Source organism: Styela clava, chromosome 2 (assembly GCF_964204865.1).
Source record: "Styela clava chromosome 2, kaStyClav1.hap1.2, whole genome shotgun sequence".
Lineage (NCBI taxonomy): Eukaryota > Metazoa > Chordata > Ascidiacea > Stolidobranchia > Styelidae > Styela > Styela clava.
Genome location: NC_135251.1, coordinates 24,479,610 through 24,499,593, shown reverse-complemented (window position 1 = coordinate 24,499,593; position 19,984 = coordinate 24,479,610). Strand labels below are relative to the sequence as shown.

General features: G+C 35.2%; 1 protein-coding gene across 2 annotated transcripts; it reads right to left on the bottom strand.

Moving 5' to 3' along the window:
* Window positions 1–18,938, bottom strand: LOC120336778 (sprouty-related, EVH1 domain-containing protein 2-like). 2 transcript variants are annotated; one of them, XM_039404541.2, is made up of 7 exons: window positions 16,999–18,938; window positions 12,792–12,954; window positions 9,750–9,918; window positions 5,802–5,866; window positions 5,105–5,329; window positions 3,807–4,100; window positions 1–2,897 (listed from the first exon to the last, which is right to left on the bottom strand). In XM_039404541.2, the coding sequence occupies exons 1-7, from the start codon at window positions 17,040–17,042 to the stop codon at window positions 1,740–1,742; spliced, it is 2,118 nt and encodes a 705-aa protein (XP_039260475.2). In that variant the 5' UTR covers window positions 17,043–18,938; the 3' UTR covers window positions 1–1,739. The 2 variants fall into 2 exon arrangements, with proteins under 2 accessions (XP_039260475.2, XP_039260476.2); XM_039404542.2 differs by having other exon boundaries at window positions 5,802–5,863.
* Between the last annotated feature and the right edge of the window lie 1,046 nt (window positions 18,939–19,984).

The window sequence follows — 19,984 nt, the reverse complement described above, 5'->3', positions numbered from 1 at the left end:
TCCGATGGTCACTTTTGTTTACTTTCATGAAATAAAACATATCCATAAGTCTGGTGCGAAAAAGGTAAAAAAAATGAAAATAAAAACAGTAAAACGTTTAGACGTTGAAAAACTTAGGTGGAAAATGCCGTTGGGTTTTAGCTATAAATAGGGACTTGATTACTTTCCACAAAGCAGTTAAAGGGATCATATTATTTCAGTTTTAACAGTAATTAACCACGCGCTGATAGGCATCAGCATCAGAAAAATTGAACATGTGTGAGCCAGTGAAAAAAGGTAAAATCCTTGATAAAACAAAATCAACATAACATAGTGATGATCACGCAATGAGCAGCCTTTCCTTATGTAGTTACAAAATGAAAACATTTCTAGTGCTGCGATATATATATAAAAAAAAAAAGTAAAAATTGAAACTTATCACATGAAAGCAACAATGTAAAACACCTTTTCTTTATTATAAGAGAATGGACAAGGCTATATTTGTACCATACAGCTAAATGGTAAATGCTTTTGAGATATAACTTTTGACATCACAACGAGTACCACTTTATTATATTTGTTGCGGTGTACCAATAAAAAGAAAAATTACTGAAAGTTTGAAGTAAAATCAACATCTAGACCAGAACTCAGCAAGATTGTGATGAAAAAATAAAAAAGTTCCTGTACGAGTGTAGCTTCCTATATTTGATATATCAATCACAACAAAAGATTGATCACACAAAAATTCAGTGGCGTTGATTCCTTCGCATTTTCTATTATTGCCTATCAATTTTATTTTCTATCCTATGGCACAATAATTCCCTGCTTTGTATTTGAAGATTTACTATGCCACTTTCTAATTAAACTAAATTAGCAATTCTAATGAGAACGTTGCACAAAAAGTGCTACAAAATAAGTAATGTTTTACTGAAAACTGGCAGCAGCTTTTCGAAAAGTACAATATCTCATGTGGGCACAATGACAGTGGCTATTACTCTGCTGGAAAGTTGTGAGCATACGATAGGGCTGACGAAATAAGCTTCATCAAATCAGAAATAAATAATTGGTTTATGATGTATTTATCAAACTAGGTAGGAAAAAAATAAAAACCAAGAACCACAATAATTTGAGAAAATAAAATTTGTATTATGTATTATTTTAAATTATATTTGGTAGCACAATATATTTATAACCATACATTAAAGAATTTCAGACAAAGTATGATAATAGTGCTAATCACGCCTTTTCATAAATAACTTTGACAGATATTATAGCACTCTTCTCTGTATTTGAAAAACAATCAAATTTTGAGTACTTCATAAAAATGATGATTACAATACATTTGTTAACTCACTAATTATTATGATGTATGCTTCAATATAACAATAATCGTTTAGTATTTGCTTTTTGAAGTTTTACATAAAGGTGACATAAAAGATTAACTTTCACATATCCATTGATGTAAGGTTTTCCTTTCAAGGTGACATGAATTATTAAATTTTGCTCGTAGCAAACCCATTGAAAATCGACAGTATAAATGTTAATGAAAGTTTTCATGATTTATGTGCCAACAATTTCTCAATACATAATCAAAGATCGCAAAAAATTGTTTCTACCATACATGCCATTAAAAATTATGCAATTTGAAAAAAGTGAGCATTCTAACTAATAAGCATCCCTGAGTTTGGTTGCTTTAGTTGTGCATTGCATGCAACCAGGTCCATCGAGCAGGACAATGTATATGGTGATATAGAGTCCGGTCATCGTTTAGGCTGTTTATCAGTGCTTTTTGTGCTTGAATAGGATGCTTGATGTTTGCCGCCACAACAATGAAAAGCAACGCCGCAACTATGACATGCTCGCAATGGTGGATAAAGGCACAGACATGGAAAAATAACACTTAAAGCAGCGAGCGCTGACCAACGTCGCAGAGTTTTTGATCTACCTCGATCTCTGCTAGTGCATGTGCATGGCTGTTCGTCATAATCGCCTTCATCATCACGGCAACAGTGATAGAATAAAGAGCTCACACAGCACATACAAGTGACTTTATTAATGTTTTCGAGGCATTTATCTGGTGCGTACTTGCACGATCCAGGTTTGTTGCTTTCATGATTAAACATTTCTCGACAGCGCGTACATCTCGATCTTTCTGCCAAGTCTTCATTAATACGATTATGACTGGAACTACTACGTCGCCTTGGTCTCAATTTTATACCAGGACAACAGCACAGAGAACAGCTAGAGTGTGGTTGAAAATCACTCATGCTTTCATCATAATAACAGTCTTTAATTTTAGACTTATTTGGGCTGGAAATCAGACTACTGCCTGGCTCATAAATAATGGCATCGTCTTTTATGCTGTCAATGTTCGAGGTGAAATACATATCAGTACGATTATAAAATGGTGCCTCATCCATTGTAGATGCCATAATAGAAAGTGCACCTGTTTGCGGATGCTGAAATTGTGGACTGGTAGTTGCCGGTGAAAGAATTGGGTGATACTGAAAACCATCAACTAAAGTCATTTGTCCCAAAGCCTTGTACTCTGGACGTATACCAGGCAAAGATGCACCGATTGTGGTGAGACTTCTACCTGTAATATGCTGTGAACTGTGGGAAGTGGCAGGTTTAGAAGAAGAAAAAAGCACATAGGAATTAGGCTCTGTTGGTTTCAAGTCACGCAAACGATTGGCATTGTCCAGATAAGGTGTTTTTGTGTGCCGGGGTCTGCCATAATGGTGTGCCCTTTGGCGGCCTTCATTTGAAGGCACTCGTCTGTTTCGTGATCGAGAAGACTCATGCTGGTGAGGTTGATTGTTTAGACTTGGAGGAGAGTGAATTGATGAGATCGCCCTCTCGTTATTCTTACTTTGGTCATCAACAGGATCACAATCTTCGTTTCCAAACCGATGTACCTAAATTCAAAGGTTTGCTTTGATAGACTAATTCTTAAGATAAGGACTTTAATAGCATAGAAAAAGGGGCATTGAGAAAAATAGAAAGCATCAGATGCTCAGTTTTTAATTCATGAGCGGCATCAAAATTGTTATTGGTGGTGGGGCAGTGGTAAACAGTGCTACAGCAAAAACAAACTACTCTTGCTTGCTTTTATCTTCATAACAGGTTTAAGGCTCTATTTTAATTCTTGCAGCAAATATAAAATTAAGTTCTTCAAAAGATGTTATAATGGAACATTAACATCTATCTTGCGTTAAGGAAAATAGTACAAAATAAAAACAAAAAACAGAAATGCAAACACAAATATGGAAATCAGGAAGTCTCGCATTAATACATATCTAATATGATTTATAATTTTGAACAATTTAATGATTTAGACAATCATGTATTTGGTACAATATGTCATAATTTTAAGAGTAAAAAAAGGATGAGTAAATAACCATAAGATAATATCTATCAAACACAATCAAATTTTTCAAATACCTAAATGGGTACTCCCGTAGTGTGTCTACCAGGTTAGGGTTAGGCCATAATTTTATTCAGATTTTCCTCATTTTAGCTCTATTACGAGTTCGGGGACTGTTTGTGTTGGCAAAGTGAATATACCCCCTGCCCATAAGTTTCAGTCCCTTTACACAACTTGATGTGAAGTAGGAGAACAAAATTAGTTACCATTATATAGGTACACACACTTCTGGAGCGCCCCTAAATGATCAAGCACTTTAAACTAAAATCCTATGCCCGCAAGTCAAAATCTTTGGACAAATAGATTCAAAGTTTCAGAACATAAAATTCTACTAATTTATATTACTTGAAAAAACTAATTTGTGTTTCCCCGAACAATAACAAATAAATGATTTATTTACCAATTTTGGCGGCATAGTTGGCACTTCAGGTTCCTTGCACGTTGTATTCGATGGTGTTTGAGGTGATGAATGAGAAAGAGCAGAAAGCTCAAAATGCGAGCTATCCTTCGCAATAATCCTGTTTAAAAATGTCAGGTTCGGTTTGTATGGCTGCTGTTGAGGAAGTGGATATCTGAAATGCGGCTGTCCTAGATCAACTGGAGACGGGGTGTCACAAAATGACAATAAAGACAACGCTGGAGTTGCAGCTACGGCTGGTACTGACGGTATATGGTGGGTATGGATGGCACGATTCTGAAATTGAGAAATATTTATAGTAAGCTTAGTGGGCATAATAGCCTAATGGTCAAAGCATTTGGAATAACAGTCATGTTATCACATTATTCGCTTATTTTTAGCGAAGGTGTATAAATACTTCAAATATAAAAAAATTCTAATTTGCTTATAGTAGGGGGTGTGCAACAGGCCGCCCGCGAACTAAACGCCAAGCCATTTAGTGTGGGCCCTTGTCAACACTCAGATTATCCTATCTAATCCGACAGTTTATGTTTAAAAAGGTGCTCACATGGGTAAGAAAATAAAATGTTTTTTTTGCTCTTGTCGCTCTGGCATGCTACTGTCGATAAAAAATCATGTAAGAACTCAAAATTTAAAATGTTCCACTAAAATTGTGAATAAATAATATTTGGCATTGTAAGAATTATTGCTTAATTCGTTGCATGCATGGAATAACTTGAGTTTTTGTGTGGCCCGACTAGATGCCTGAAGCTGGTTATATGGCCCACCGACAAAAATGTTGCAAAACCCTGGTTTATATTATGAGTATAACTGTCATTTTGTGGCAACTAGTCTTTTCCCAGATGGCTGAGCACGATCAGTGATGTCATCAGTTACAGGAGACTGATCCTAACCAACAAGCTGTCAATGTGTAGCGGTCATAATTTATGTTCTCTCGGGTGCTTAATTCTGTTGGTAGGGTTATTATAGTAACTTTGGCTATGGCTATGGGTTCCTTCGAACTAATGCTTTATTGAATTCACTTTCGAGAATTGTTTCCTGGTCATGTTGACGTAAATCGGTTTAAGTTTCATGCTGCCTGTTTTCACAAGCAGGAATTTAACTGCATATCTTAGTATTTCGGTGTTTTCATGCAGATTCACGTTTAAACGAGCTTTTCTCCTCTCCTATAGTGCTGCTTTGAGTAATATTCTAGACGAACTGTATATAATCAGAAAATAAACTAAATTTCTCAAAAAAAGGTATGCCAATAAAGAAAAAGATTACTGATATTATCCTACCTGTGTGGAGGTATTTGATGATGTTGAATTATGAGTGGCACGGCGTGATCTCCCTTGTTTTACACTCGGAGAATGCTTACGATTTCCGTGTCTCGATGAGGATGAAGAATTAGATGATGTGGACAACTTCTTTTTACTTTCACAAGATGTCCGAGAAGTTCTTGTACAATTTGATTTTTCACACGGTGATGACGATCCAGTGGATGAAGCAGACGAAGTGCAAGACTGAGTAAAAAATAAACTCCTAGTTTAATTTAAAGCATCAACACACATTTTGACAGGATTGCCCAAGGACCGTTTAACGCAAAATTACTACCAGCTTCTCTTACATTCATGTGTTATATTATATATCAAGCGTCGTTCAAGTAATTTCAAAATGTTCTAAGTCAGTAAATGGGTATAGTCAACCAAAAAATCACCAATTAAAAAAGACTGACCTTCTCAGCGCTTCACAACCGTGAACCGTGAAGGGTGAAATTTTACCTCTAACTATTCAAACTGTAAAAATCCAGAGTGCGAGTTGTACATACCACTACCTAATGATTCATTATAGATTGAACAACAAACGGAAACGGAGTTGTTATGCACAATTGGGGTAATGAAGAAATTAAAAAATGGGAAAAGGAGTTGAGCACAGAATAAGGAGTTGAACTATAAGGTTCCAAGGTACAAATTTTTTGAAAGAACAACAACTTACCGACTGATGATCATCAGACAGTCGACTGCATGTACTACTGGCACTGCTGTTTGTGTATTCAGCTACTGAAAAAAATTTAATTCGATTAATATTTAGGGCAAGCGCAGCCAGGATTTTCAAAAGGGGGGGTTTCGAAATCGGAAATTCCTAGTGCCGTCAATAATAGTCACCGCGATGACGCCGACATTTTTAACAAAAAATGATTTTCCTCTTGTGCAAAGTAATCAATTTATGACCGATACCGGCATATTTAAAATGTCTTGCTTTATTAATTTAATTGTCTTCAATTTAACCTACGGTTGCGTCAACAAAACAAAAGCCACTCTGGAACAACACAAGCCGCGGACATACAAATGTGTGGTAAATTGCCCGATAATATATTGTTTTGATAAGTATTTTTCTATTTTGCGTATTCGACAAATTTGGGATGTACTTTTAACACTGACTGAATTGATTGAACATACTTCAGATTAATCTCGCCGCCGATGAACGTATAATAACTCTCACCGAATTCACAATTCCGTACAAGTACAAAAATAAAATAATTAACCAATGTAAAGCCGTTTACGGCCTAAATAACACGCTGATAAAAACGATCGGCAATTTTAGCAGAAGGCAATTGCACGCGTTATTGGCGACTTTTTCAGTTTTCACAATCCCGTGCGAGAACAAAAAGAAAATATTTATCATTGTTACCGTCGCACAATTTGGGAAAAATTTGTGATTTGGAGAGAATAAACACCAATGTTGGGGCGTTTACGGCCTAAATAACACGCCACGCTGATGAAAACAATCGGCGATTTTAGCAGAAGGCAATTGCACGCGTTATCGGCGACTTTTTCAGTTTTCAAAAAAATTCAAAAGGGGGGTTTCGACCCCGATCCCCCCTGGCTGCGCCACTGATTTAGGGTATAACAAATTGTGTGTATTTATACCATGCAGGCCATTATCAATAAGAAATAATTGTTTAATTTTTGTAAACTCAGGTTTTTTTTACCCATATAGGAGTATTCAAAGTTTAATTTTCGTTGATGGATAATTTGATGGTAGTCATAATTTCTAGTCTTCTCAAATATATCATACAGTTCAAGAAAAGTTATTCTATCAATACATGAGCACAGTCTATGCAAATGTCAATACAGTCAATTTGTATATTCGTCAATAAAAATTTAGTTTTTATATTGTCATATCATGATGATATCACAAGAAATATTTAATGCTTAAAATTTACAAGCAATACAAGTACATTACTGATGAATGATGATCAATTTATAATTCGACCATTGTGATTACATAAAGAATGTAATGAGCTTTGAATGAAACTCGGACGTTAATTAACTGCAGTATTGGCAGTTGGCACAGCCATTTCCTTGCCTGGAAACAGCTGTAATGCAAATTACAAGTTTTTAGAAAAAAAACATCACCAGTGCCAATCTACTACAGACATAATTTATGCAAATGTTATATTTTTTCGTAATAACAAAACATATCTCAGTAGTGATTGAATCAATTCCATGTTCCATGACAAATGACCTCAAACAAATATGATAACATCCGGTTTAATCTAAATAATTGAGTTAACGTATTTTATTTTTCATTAAAAACATTCTAAATTGATTAGTTGACAAGTTGTAACGGTCGTTTGCAATGGCAAAGATGTTTTGTTTTTTTGAACGGTGTGATTCACATGTTATGCACAAACGTTTGATTCATATTTTGAAGGAACTTTTAACATGGACTTCACATTCAAATATAGCTGTTGGGGGTCATTAGGCATTTTGAAGTGCATGTCATTAAAGTTGTCGATTTCTTCCTATGACATGTAAACTGCAATAGTAAGTGTTTATCGATCAACTATTTTTCGTGATTATAAAAATTGATGATTGAGTTTTTCGAAAAAAAAAGGCCTGACCGGCTGAAAATAAAGTGCGTATTACCAGTGCTTTCATCGGTCATTTCTCAATACCAGTTTGCACAATAAATTATATTTTTCAAGTCTCCGGTGAACTTTACAACGTCAACATTTGATCAAGCAAATCGAAACTCCCAAAGCTCGATCACTTTATATTGCCATGACGCGGACAAGGTAATGAAAACGACGCAGCCGGAAATATTTTTTATTTACTCAATAGTAATATCTACACTATTGATAGACGGAGCGGCCCATTATTTTTAAAAGGATCTGAAAATTACCGTTTTATTGTGTACATTTAGTAAACACATTACTTTCATTGTGATTATTCTGGTATAAAATCGCTCACATTATGTTACCGGGTAAATATTTTAACTCAATTGCTAATATCGCCAAATGATTAATGTTAATTCCGATCGCTTTCTCGTTTATTGAGTTTTGTTTTTATGTTATTAGAATCATTATTTACAAAATCTTTCGATCAAGCCACGGGCCAATAATATAAAATTTTCCCTCAATTCAGATGAACGAATTTTAAAATTTGATTTCTAAAATTTACCGCGCGAAGTATTTTTCTGACTGCTACAATTAGTGCAAGATTTTGATCTGGTGTAAATACCGCTACAATTTGGCGAGGGAGCGCCGATGAACTCAGATGGGACAAGACGGCGTCGTATATTGCTATTTGAATATGACGTTATTCTCAAATAGAATCACCATATTTTGTCGGGAATGTGAAGGACTGAGATTTAGGCTCCCTGGCTTTCGCAGGATTGAAAATTTCAACGAATTGCTTTGGAATTTGAAGTTGTCTGTATGTATAGTGATGTATGCGACACAAACGCATATAATTCTTTTCGTGTATATCACCACATCTAGTAATAGTTAGTATGAATAAAAAAAAGCATAGCTTGGAAGTCAGCTGATTACATTTTTATACACGATTGTGAATACTTTTATGCCCAAGGGATATAATCAATCAAATAAGTGGCTTTAATGGCTTCAGACCTTGAAATTTTTTTTCCTTGGTATCATTATGTCAAAAGCTATGTTAATTATTCTCAGTAAAAAGTAGGGAAGTTTAAAATGGCGGTATATTGCGTAACACCGACTTTTTCGATTAAATACGGACACTCACAAACAGTGTTTACGAACACGTGACAGCAGTATTGTAACTGCGGTGAATATGAAATATATAAATGAAAAAACCACGTTCTAAGCTAGAATCGTTCTGGGCTTAATCCAGCCTTTCGCCGCAAACAAAACCAGAGCGGAAGGACGCGCGATAATTCAGATAAACCATCGCCAACCCGAGTCGAGTTGGTCCACAAAACGAGTAATGAGAAAGTGTCCGCGACATGCAGAGCGATTTCAACACCAAGCCGCCACTTGAGAAGAGAGAACACAACAATCGATAGTGTAAATTGCATGTTTGGACGGAAATGCGGAAACAATCATAGATAAGTGTCGAATGATATTTATCTATGACTCGATGGCGTGGAAATATTAACTAGGGAGTTCATAATTACACAAGTCATTGCGATACAAATAAAACAACGATTGCGTGACAAGTATCGTGAGATATCCGGCTGATCATAGGAAAGCTGTCTGGACAGACTTATAGATGTTAACTACCTAGTCAAGACTAATTTTGCATACTTTGCATTTGTGTTTAATATTACTAATATTATTTACTTATATACACACACTAAGACTAAGACGTTTTGTATTCCTCGCGAATCCAAACCCAAAATAGTGATAAATTATAATGAATAATTGTATGTATTTTCACGATAATAGATGAAAGTGTCGCATACATTCATTTCTAAAGAGGGCTTGGTATTTAATGGGACAGGTTTTTCGTAGTGAATTATTCAAAATAAAGTTATCAAGTTCAGATCTGATACATGAGTCGCCTTACATCTCTCAATTCTATCTCCCATTTGGTAAGTCGCCAGAAACCGCTAAGACTTTCAAAAGCTTATTTGTCATTCGTCGCTGACACCGCGGCGCTTTAATAAGGAAAATGAACTCACCTCTTGCCAACTTTTCTAGTGCAACTCGAACTCCCCTATTGAATGACCTTGCTTCCGCAGGAGTATAAAAGGTCAACCCCATTTTACTGTCACCAATCTTCCAATGATGAAAAGTTCCGATTGTTTCGTGGAACACCATATGACGTTGAATGAAACAATCTAATGTCACCTGTAAAGAAAGTAAACGTAAAGATATTTTCCTCTTAAATTTTTTCGCAAAGTTTACAGATAAATATTCACGGTAATTCATTCGCCGCAATGACCAATAATTCGATAGAAAGTCTGATAGAGATTTCAGGGATAAAATGCTACATACATTCAGGCCGAAAAAATCAGCACCAGTACAACGTAGCTTGAGCAGGCATAAACATAATTTATAATCTATTATTGTCATCCATTGCGCAAACAAGAGCGCAATGGTCAAATATATGGACACGATACACGACGGTATCCAACAGCAGTACTGTGAGTGACCTATGTGACTTTCGTGGAACTCTGTTGCATATCAAGCCCACGGCAATTCAGATCGGTACTGGTAAGACTAGCATAAGAGCACAAATTCATTCACGCCGTCTCACTGATGCTGCTATCACCATTAATAATACGTGTCGGAATAGAAAATTTTCGTCAGATAATGAGCAATATTTGGGGCAAATTTTTATTCAGATGGTGATCTATCCATGTTATCAGAAAATAATAAAACTTTAATTTCGGGAAATAGTATCAGCAAATTTTTTTTTCCAAATACGGAACCTACATATTTCGTATCTGAAACGACAGAAACCGTGATGATCACAGATCTATTCTTTGTCATCCTGAATATCATTTATTAAGGGCAAAAAGATTGGACGAGAATTTTCCAAGTTTGATATGTTGGCCAGCAGTACAGAGTGACTCCAAAAAACAGGACGCATGAAACGTATTCAAGTGAGAACATAACTTTTATGGTGCAAACCGCTCAAGATTATTGAAACTTTTGAGTACAATCATACACAAACAGAAGTTCAAGTGTTCAATAAATTTTCTCCATTTTCGTAGAAATAAATAAGTTTATTCTGTTTTTAGAGGAGTATCCAATTATTAGGGATTAGTATGACATTTTCAACAAAATTAAAAAAATCGAATTTCCTATGCCGTCGAACCAAATGAAGAGATAAAAATACCATTTATATGTGGTCTACCTGTGAATTTACGGCATTCCATTATATTATTCTGGGAATATTACTACCGCTTCGTGGTGAGTCATCCCTACGAACTCAATTTATGTTGTACAGCAAAGGAAAGTCGCCTATTCAAATAACACAAACAGGAAATACCTAATAACACGTTAACGAACTGGCTCAGTGTTCCCAACGTTAATTTCTTCCTGTGGAAGTGCGGGCCGTCTTGGCAGCATCAGGCCGAATCAAAATTCTATGATCTCACTTAGCAATGTTACTTTTTATCCTTTGTTCTCAAAGAGTTTGAGTAGAGTTCAAGATTGTAACGTTTCTAATTAAATTAGGGGAACACTGCCGGAGTACATTGAGCAATATCGTAAAACCGGCTTACAGAACCTTTCATATACTTCTAAGGCGCACTGGAATGAAAACCTGATGATTGAATAACGACAAAATGAATTAAGTTCATTTGAAGGTGACAGGGATATTATAAACAAACAAATACAAGTCTAAGGAACAGAGATATATCTTTCAACAGGGGCTTAACTAATAAGAAAGACTTGTTAAGAGCGAATTATGCATGGCCTAACATGCAAGCCAACGAGATATAAAACTATGGTATCAAATACAAGCTAGAGCAACGGCCGTCAAGGATCTAGAAATGTTGTGAATAATTAAAATTTTGCGCGAGATTTCGTTTTGAAAATCTTTGGTCAACAAATCGATCTGGGTCGCTGGTTATTAAAAAAGATTAAAAATAACAATTTTTCCACAGAGCTGTTATGATCGTAGTTCAGTACAATTTATGATTGATTTGTCAGAAATCCTAATTCACAATTCTGCCGAAAGAAGAAACATCCGACTCAGGGTGTTTGTTTCAATTTAAAATTGACTTGTTTTTAGGAAAATTAGCTTAAAACAAGGTCACGCGCATTCACTCAGGGGACTCTTCTGCTTGTTTGAAAAACATCATTTTTTAAATTTGCTGTGAGCAAGGTGCACTCACTCAGATACAAACATCCTGCTCACGGTGTAATGTTTCAATTCAAAATAGATTTTTCTTCTGAGAAAATTTGTTCAATGCGAGGCCACACACACTCACTCCGATAAGAACATCCTGCTCAGTGTGTTTGTTTCAATTCAAATTGATTAGTTTGAGAAATTTGCTCAAATCACGGTCACGCGCATTTACTCAGATACAAACATCCTGCTAACGGTGTAATGTTTCAAATCAAAATTCATTATTTTTCTTAGAGAATATGCTCAAATCGAGGCCACGTACATTCACTCAGATCCTGTCCGTATTTCAATTTATAACATGTTTTTTCTTCTAAGAAAATTTGTTCGGTGCAAGGCCGCACACACTCACTCAGATAGAAACATCCTGCTCAGGGTGTAATATTTCAATTTAAAATTGACTCACAAGTAAAATAAACTCAACAATACAATCAACATAATGAAAAAACTCTGTAATGAACTTCAAGTTTTGACATTTGAAACAATTCCGGTACTTATAAAAATTTGGATCATGTTGCTCTAAAAATTGCATTGGACTTTAGTTTATGGAACCTTTGGTAAATTTAATTTAAATGGAATATTGATTATTGATCGATTCTCTCTGAAACAACAGAACTCTTCAAAAACAGGAAAACGTCTTTAGCCAAGGCGAAAATTCCCTTTTTTTGAGATATCCATGTCGGAAAAACTTACAGTTAGCGTCTTTTGGCAACTCTCTTCCATGAAAATAGAAGGTTATCTGATATTTGGAGATAATTTAATACATTCCCCGTTACTCATAAGTCGAGCGGTACAAGAGCCGTAATAAAGAAAAATAATTAAAAATCATTAAAAAGAAAGGTAAAAAAGTGAGTACGTTACAAACCTTCTTATCGTTGACCCTCCATCCATAGATTCGATATCTTCTTCCGTCTACACTTTCATGAATTCCTACTTTACTCTGACCTCCATTCAAATATGGAACCCACCCGCCCAACGTGTCGTCTCTCGTCATAACTGTACCAAGTACTCTGACGATTGGTCTGTCGCTAGAATGAAATGCGAAAACAGATTAGTCACATTTAACAGCAGTTTAATACATATAATATAGTCTGTTTGTTTTGCTATTTAGTTAATTCGTGCATTTTGCCGAAGGAATATAAGATAACAGAAATAAAACGAAAGCGATAGGCGATTCCCAACTAACTGCCATATTGGCTTGCATGTCCATTCTATTTGCACGGGATATGTTTCAGTGATAAAATACATAACGGCGCCGATCGTTTGAAATAATAGTTTCCGGAAACATCAATTTTTTCAAATACAAAATTGGAGTGTCAATTGCTAATTTTAATACAGTGATAATAAAAATTGGAGCAATGAATCCCACTAACTACGCCAATACTGAGCATCTTTCACTATTTGAAGTGGGTTGTTTTTAAATATTCAGTTACAGTGTTACAATGCACTTTATTTCAGTGCACACAACTTGTCTTTCTTACAAAATAAAACGTGAAATTTTAGAATTTATACCATATCATTACACAGTTCCGCCAGAATCAGATTGCATTTTATTGTTTTTTAGGATTTTTCTTGTCTTTCAAGATGAAATGCGATAGTGTCATAAGCGAGTATCGCTGTTGCGCGGCAGATTTATGAGAAGAGCGGCATTAAGCACGAGGATGTCCTTCAAGTAATTCGAAACTCACTTGTATTGCAATGAACAATACCTAAAACGAAAGTTCGACAACCCGAATAAATTTTTGTATGAATTGTCGACGAAATTTGTTACGCCCTTTTTGTTGAAGTGTGAGGTGAACGACGATCATAATTATATTTTCCAAATTCAAGAGCGCGTGGGCGTCAATTTTCGCAGACTTTTAATGAGAATAATACGCGAAGTTCTTTCTACAAATTTGTCAGCCAATTACCTGGTTACGTGTTTGTAATTCCAGCAAAGCAACTCGGCTTATTTCTGGTTGTCAGAATATATTAAGAAACAAGGTCTACGTTGAAGTCTAAATTTTTAAATTTAATTATTCTATTAATACGAAGGAGAAATAAGCCCACAAATAATACATGACATAATGACAATTTTGGATATTTTCGAAAATATTTGAGCCATAACCTCGGCAACACTAAGTCACTATGTAGGAGTAACATGGGTAACTCGATAAGCCACAGTTTGGTGGTTGCAGGAAACTTTCTTGATATACCCAAAACACTGCAAATAAACTTTGTTCAAAAAATAGAACGACGTCATAGACATAGAAGCACGGTTCCGAGCCAACATTATTTTATTATTATAGGCGACTCATATTGAGTATTAGCAGTTGTGATATAATTAAAACTGCTTGAGATATAAATGCCCCAAAGCCGAATGACATGAATTTTAACAGGAACAAAATTCCCCTTTTATGTCCAAAGAAGGAAATCGTAAATATCATTGACAAGCACAAGGCGTAACAGAAGGTAAAGGAAGTCTCAAAACCTTGCAGTTGACATCGTCGTTAAACCAGCGTTCCGAATAAGTTATTTTTCCACTGGTATAGAATATCAGTTGCACAGCTTAAGAAACATGAGCACGTCTGAATGGTCCGATGCACCCGAAAGGTTGTCAACTAGCGGTTAAGGGGGTGAATCAGATTGATGTTTTATTCAGGGCTCGCCAATAGGTCCCACGTTCACACACAAGTCATATCAATCAGACTTAAATCGGAAATGTAACTAAACAAAATTCATTCATACAATAGATATTTAGCAGACAAGCCGCCAGGGTAACAAAATTATTGTTTGTAATTTAAGTCATAATTTTGTTAAAATTCGAAATCTAATATAGGATGAAAACGTATTTCAATAAGCCGACAAATACAAGATTAGGGCATTTTAATAACGCATAACGCAACATAGTGGCAATGTAGCAATATTATAACAGTGGTTCTCAACCTTTTCCAATATATACCTCCCATTGCTTTTTTGGGGATCTTTCCAATCCTCCCTCAACAACGATAAAACTGTTTCCGTTTAGTGTTCTATATTCAGGGGAACATTAGATATACACAAAGTAAATTATCCTCCTCAAAATCAATTAAATGAGACCATTGGGCGGAAACCCTCCCGGCCTGGAAAGCCTCACATTATATAACATGAAATATGAACAAAAATGTAATGAATGGAATTGAGTTATAAAATGTATATAATGTGAGGGTTTTCAAAAATGGTATTAACCATCAAAACCAAAACGGAAGTGGTATAAGCATTGGACGGAAATTATGCAATTTTAGATATTTTTAAATTAAATTAGTCGCGAAGTCATTATACGACAGAATGGAAATACAAAAAAGAAATGTTAAAAATATGCAAAGTTGCATAATTCTATACATAACTAACATATATACAATAATTATTTTTTTTATATTGTGATGAGAAACGACACAAAGCGGGATTATATGTTGTAATTGCAATACGTTGGTGTACAACACTTGAATGATGGACCTGAAGTTTACTGCGATAAATCGAAGAGAAATAAATATTGCATAACTTGTTTTAGAAAAAACAGAAAACACAAAACTTCAAACAAAAATGTCATATAGTATGAAGCAACAGGTCAACTTGACAACTGTTTGAACAGTATTTCAAGGGAACAAAGAAATCGATATTATAGTATTGTTAACTAAGTCGTTGGGGTCAATTTCTCTGTTGCATTTGTACAAAAAATGAGGGTTAATCATTTCTTAGTGAAAGTTCTGTCGAATCGAGGTCGCATTCGTATGCTTAGAAGCAGTATTGACTCAGGACGAAGTTTAGAACCGGTAATCTAAAAGTTAGAAATAAGCTATCAAATATTTATCAAAGTCATGTCGCCGTCGACTAAGCGTATAGCAAATGCAACAGGACTAGAGTGTATTTCAGATCAATGCGGTTGCATAAGAAGAGCTGACAGAGACATCCGGAGTAAAACAAATTCAGGAATACTATTCTAGGCGGAGAAAGTGGAGAAGTCCAGAATAGCAGAATCTGGCATAAGATCGGTAAAGTAATCGACTAGAGAACGTGGTTGCAAATATTTTTCGCTGCAATCACGCTTTTTCGTAATTCCTCTGGAAAAGTACACCAATGCAACGAATGTTGTATTTTATAGTAAGTAACACCTTCCCTTCAAAAGTGCACGTTGATTCATTCAACATCGCACGCACAAGACCGCAAAGTGAGCATAAATAAGAAAAAAAAAATAAAACAAAGAAATGACGATTGAATTTGTCTTAAATAGTTGATCTATTTAATCACTATTTTATTGACCTGGAATTGTTACATCATGGCGGGCGGAGAGCATCCCCAAGCGCTATCCATCCTTGGCCATATATTGTGGGAGGAAAATGGCGTTAACCACGGAGATGAGGGCGTGTGAGTTAATGATTTATATCAACGTCAAAGAATAACAGCTAATCACACAACCTTTGTTAGTCTAAGAGTGGGCAACTTCCGTTTTCAAAATTTTAAAATGACCTGTTTATTGCTTGATCAAAAAAACGTGACATGGCGAATTCTTAATAACGGATGCGTTCCTTTGTTCAAAAGTTTAATCGAGAAAACATAATTTAGCGAATAACAGTATACGGTTATTGATAATTGAAAATTAACCAGAATGTAACAAATAGACACTGTTTTAATTGTCAAATTTGATGAATCATTTAATGAGTGATACATTACCTCGGAACTAAAAGATAGATCTAACTCAGAGCGAATTGCGTAATATAAACCCTACATGGGACTTATTGAAACTATTTCATGTCATAAAAATATAAAAAAAAATTTATGATCGATTGAAAAACGTTTGTAAAGTTGAAATCCGCATCCGAAATAAAGCTGAAATTTGGCTGCAACACTTCGGGTGTAAGGCCAATTTTACCAAGTTTGCCAATGCTAGTCCCAGCGCTGCTGCTGTCATTACAGTAATGGTACTACTTATAAATATAAATTTATTTTTTAGTTTAATCAAATCATTGAAATATTGCGTGGTATCAAATCCCAGTGAATCCGCATACCGTACTAGAAAATACAATGATATTTCAAATTAAGTTAATAAAACTCACCACCAATCGATGCGACATAAATCGGCTTCTTTCTTTCTTTCCATGGCAGCAACGGCAATAGATTCATGACACAGTTGCTAATGCAGTTCGTCGGTTGAATACGACTACAGTAAAACGAACAAACGTGGTTGCATGTGAATGAGCGTTTCCGGACAACGAGAGAAAAAGGTCTTATGAAATTAAGAGATACTTTCTCCCGTGATGGTCCACATGAATACTAATGATCCGCTACACGAGAGGATGGACGAAAACGGATGGTGAAAGTAATTCCTGATAAATCCCAAATGACTGTGGTAGTCCGTTCGTTGTATATGCAAGTTTTCTTTGAATTTTTATTCGATGAAAAATTGAAGTCCGATTTTCACGCTGATGTTGTTGGAGTGGAGTTAAATTTGCGTTAAGTTCTAACACAAAAAGAAAATGGCGAAGGATTATTTAGCGTTAGTACATGTCATTTTGAAAATCGTTAAAAAATTGATGAGTTGCACTTGGCGTGAACCTAATTCCTGCTTAAAAAATAGTTTTGAGAATGGCTACGTTGACTTTAAAAACTGATTTATGAAAGTTTAGTTACGGAATAAGTCGGGTAAACCGTACGGACCCCCGTTATGTTGGCAGCATGCGGAATAACTGAGGGCTGAGTCAACACCCTTTACAAAACATAGCATATAAACAGATGCCTCACCTCAAATACGACACAGACATATACAAAATCAAAGACCCATAGTAAAGGAATAAAATATTAGATTCCAAATATTCATATATCATCTTAAGTTGAGGTGCGAATAAGGAAAATTTGGTACCAAGGTATGCCATGAGAATTGATTTTATACAGTCATATGGCGAAGCAAGTTTTGGTTTTGGCCAACAGTGTGCAGTTTGTTGGGCGATAATATATCGGTCGGTACATCTTATATGGATATACAGTTGAGGAATCACTTATAAAACGTTGATTTTGACTTATTTTTCATTTCTCAGTCATTTCAATATAACAGTAACATTGACATGAAAGATAACAAATTATAAAAAGGTGTCGCCAAAGTTGTCGGCAGTTTAAAATTATCACACACCTTATCTTATTTTACAATAACCATACTGTCACATAAAACACGTCCCAATCAGGAATTTAGTGCGACTTGTATCAGTACCGATGCTACACAACATAAAGCAGCGATTCTCAGCCTTTTGCCATTGTTGCCGTCACGCTATCAGATGGATCTCCGTTTCTCACAACGCAAATACAATCTAATTAAATCATTTCCGCTGCCTCCCATGCGTCTTTAAGAAAACATCTACAGCCAACAAAAAATGAGACACGTCGTGAAAGTACCCAAATTTAATAAAAATACAGCACGCAACACTGGCCTAACTTGCGTCTGCTATAAAAAATTAAATCAAACACATCTTTCTAAATCAATATGATTTGCGAGCTTTGTCCAGTCTCAAAATGACGTCACACGGCTGAAACAATCCGATAAATTTATCGCAAATTACCAATAAATGGTGAAAAGACGCGATGATTCTCATGCACTGTCTTATCCTCTGATTCAAAATTGAGATCACATTTTAATGGAATCAAGAATTTGAATCCGTTGCCGTGAATTATACTCATAAGTAACCGTGGAGATTATCTTCTTTCGATAAGTATGTTCCAGATGAAACATTTTGATTCTCATTCCAAAAAAATTGAATATATTTTGACATTTTGTTCATAAAGTTCATAAATATTTTTTATGGAGATACCCTTGAATAAATGTCTTTGGCAGTGGTATTTTCACCGATACTGATGTTTTCACATAAAACGTTTTGTTTAAAATTTTCGAAGAAATATTTCCATATTTGATTGACTCCTGCGTGGTGGAATCGATTCTCACATCTCCGTTCACAAGTAACATTTAGAAACCATTGGATAGTACCAGGCATGACTAGGCCTAGAGTGCTTCAATTAAAAAAAGGCGACGTAGGTATTCTCCGATAAATAAAGAACATTTGCAAAGAATTTGAGAAATGTTACTACTGATTATGAGCATATTCAAACGCGAACAACTGTTATATTATAACAATTTAAAGACATTCATATACATAAAAATGTTGCATTGCAAAGCTCAAAAGGTCCATCTGAGCACGGAAGAATCAAATCCCGGGTTGTATTTTATTTTGACTATAATGATCACACATTCCGTATCATGCAAACGAAAAAAAAAGTTAGTTTTATTAGTTTCTTTAGAAAACTAAATTGAACGCCGTTTAAGCTTAAAATACCGCTCAGAAAAAATGCGACTTGCGAATACTAACCACACTGTCGAGGTTGCGATTCAGTCGAACGATTAAATTATAATAAAATTGCGATTTCTTTACCTGATAAATACTGAATGATGACAATTTTACGGAATATGTAGTGGAACACATGAAAGGAGTATTAAAACCTAGCGTAACCGGAGAATCTAAAAAGGCTTGTTCTGTATTTAATAAAAATCTTGAATATGCATAACGTTATAAAAGGCATACCAGATATAGTCAATTTCAATCTAACAATTAATCTGCCTAACATTTTAGCAGCTAACATTTTTACCGTACTCTTTTATACGTTAGACTTTAAAAGCCTGTTAATGTGAGGTTCCGAGTTCTGACCAAATTTTGTCACTGCATGGTTTTCCTATTGTCTTTCGAACTATTATCCTGTTTTCTCACCAAGAGATAATCAGTCTGCTATACGATATAATCAACCTATATAAAGAAACTTCCTATGATAATAACGCGAGGATGATTGGTATAATAGGTATTAGATAAGGCGTTTCGAGAAAGGAGAAAGGCAACCCGTGTCTAATGCTATTGTGTACATTATGCCGCAGACGGACTGACAATAGGAAGAAGCCAATTAGAAAGGAAGGTGAATTAGTCTGAATGTGTATGTAAATTAAACATTAAAAAGGTACTGGACTGTAATTAGCGTCGAATTTCAGTTTGAAAAAACTCTAAATTATTG

Coding starts and splice junctions, on each gene's coding strand:
- LOC120336778 (XM_039404541.2), bottom strand. CDS start 17,042: ATGGAAAGAAAGAAAGAAGCCGATTTATGTCGCATCGATTGGTG. Junction 9,919..12,791: donor GGAGGGTCAACGATAAGAAG/GTTTGTAACGTA, acceptor CTTTCTTTACAG/GTGACATTAGATTGTTTCAT. Junction 5,330..5,801: donor TGTCTGATGATCATCAGTCG/GTAAGTTGTTGT, acceptor TTTTTTACTCAG/TCTTGCACTTCGTCTGCTTC.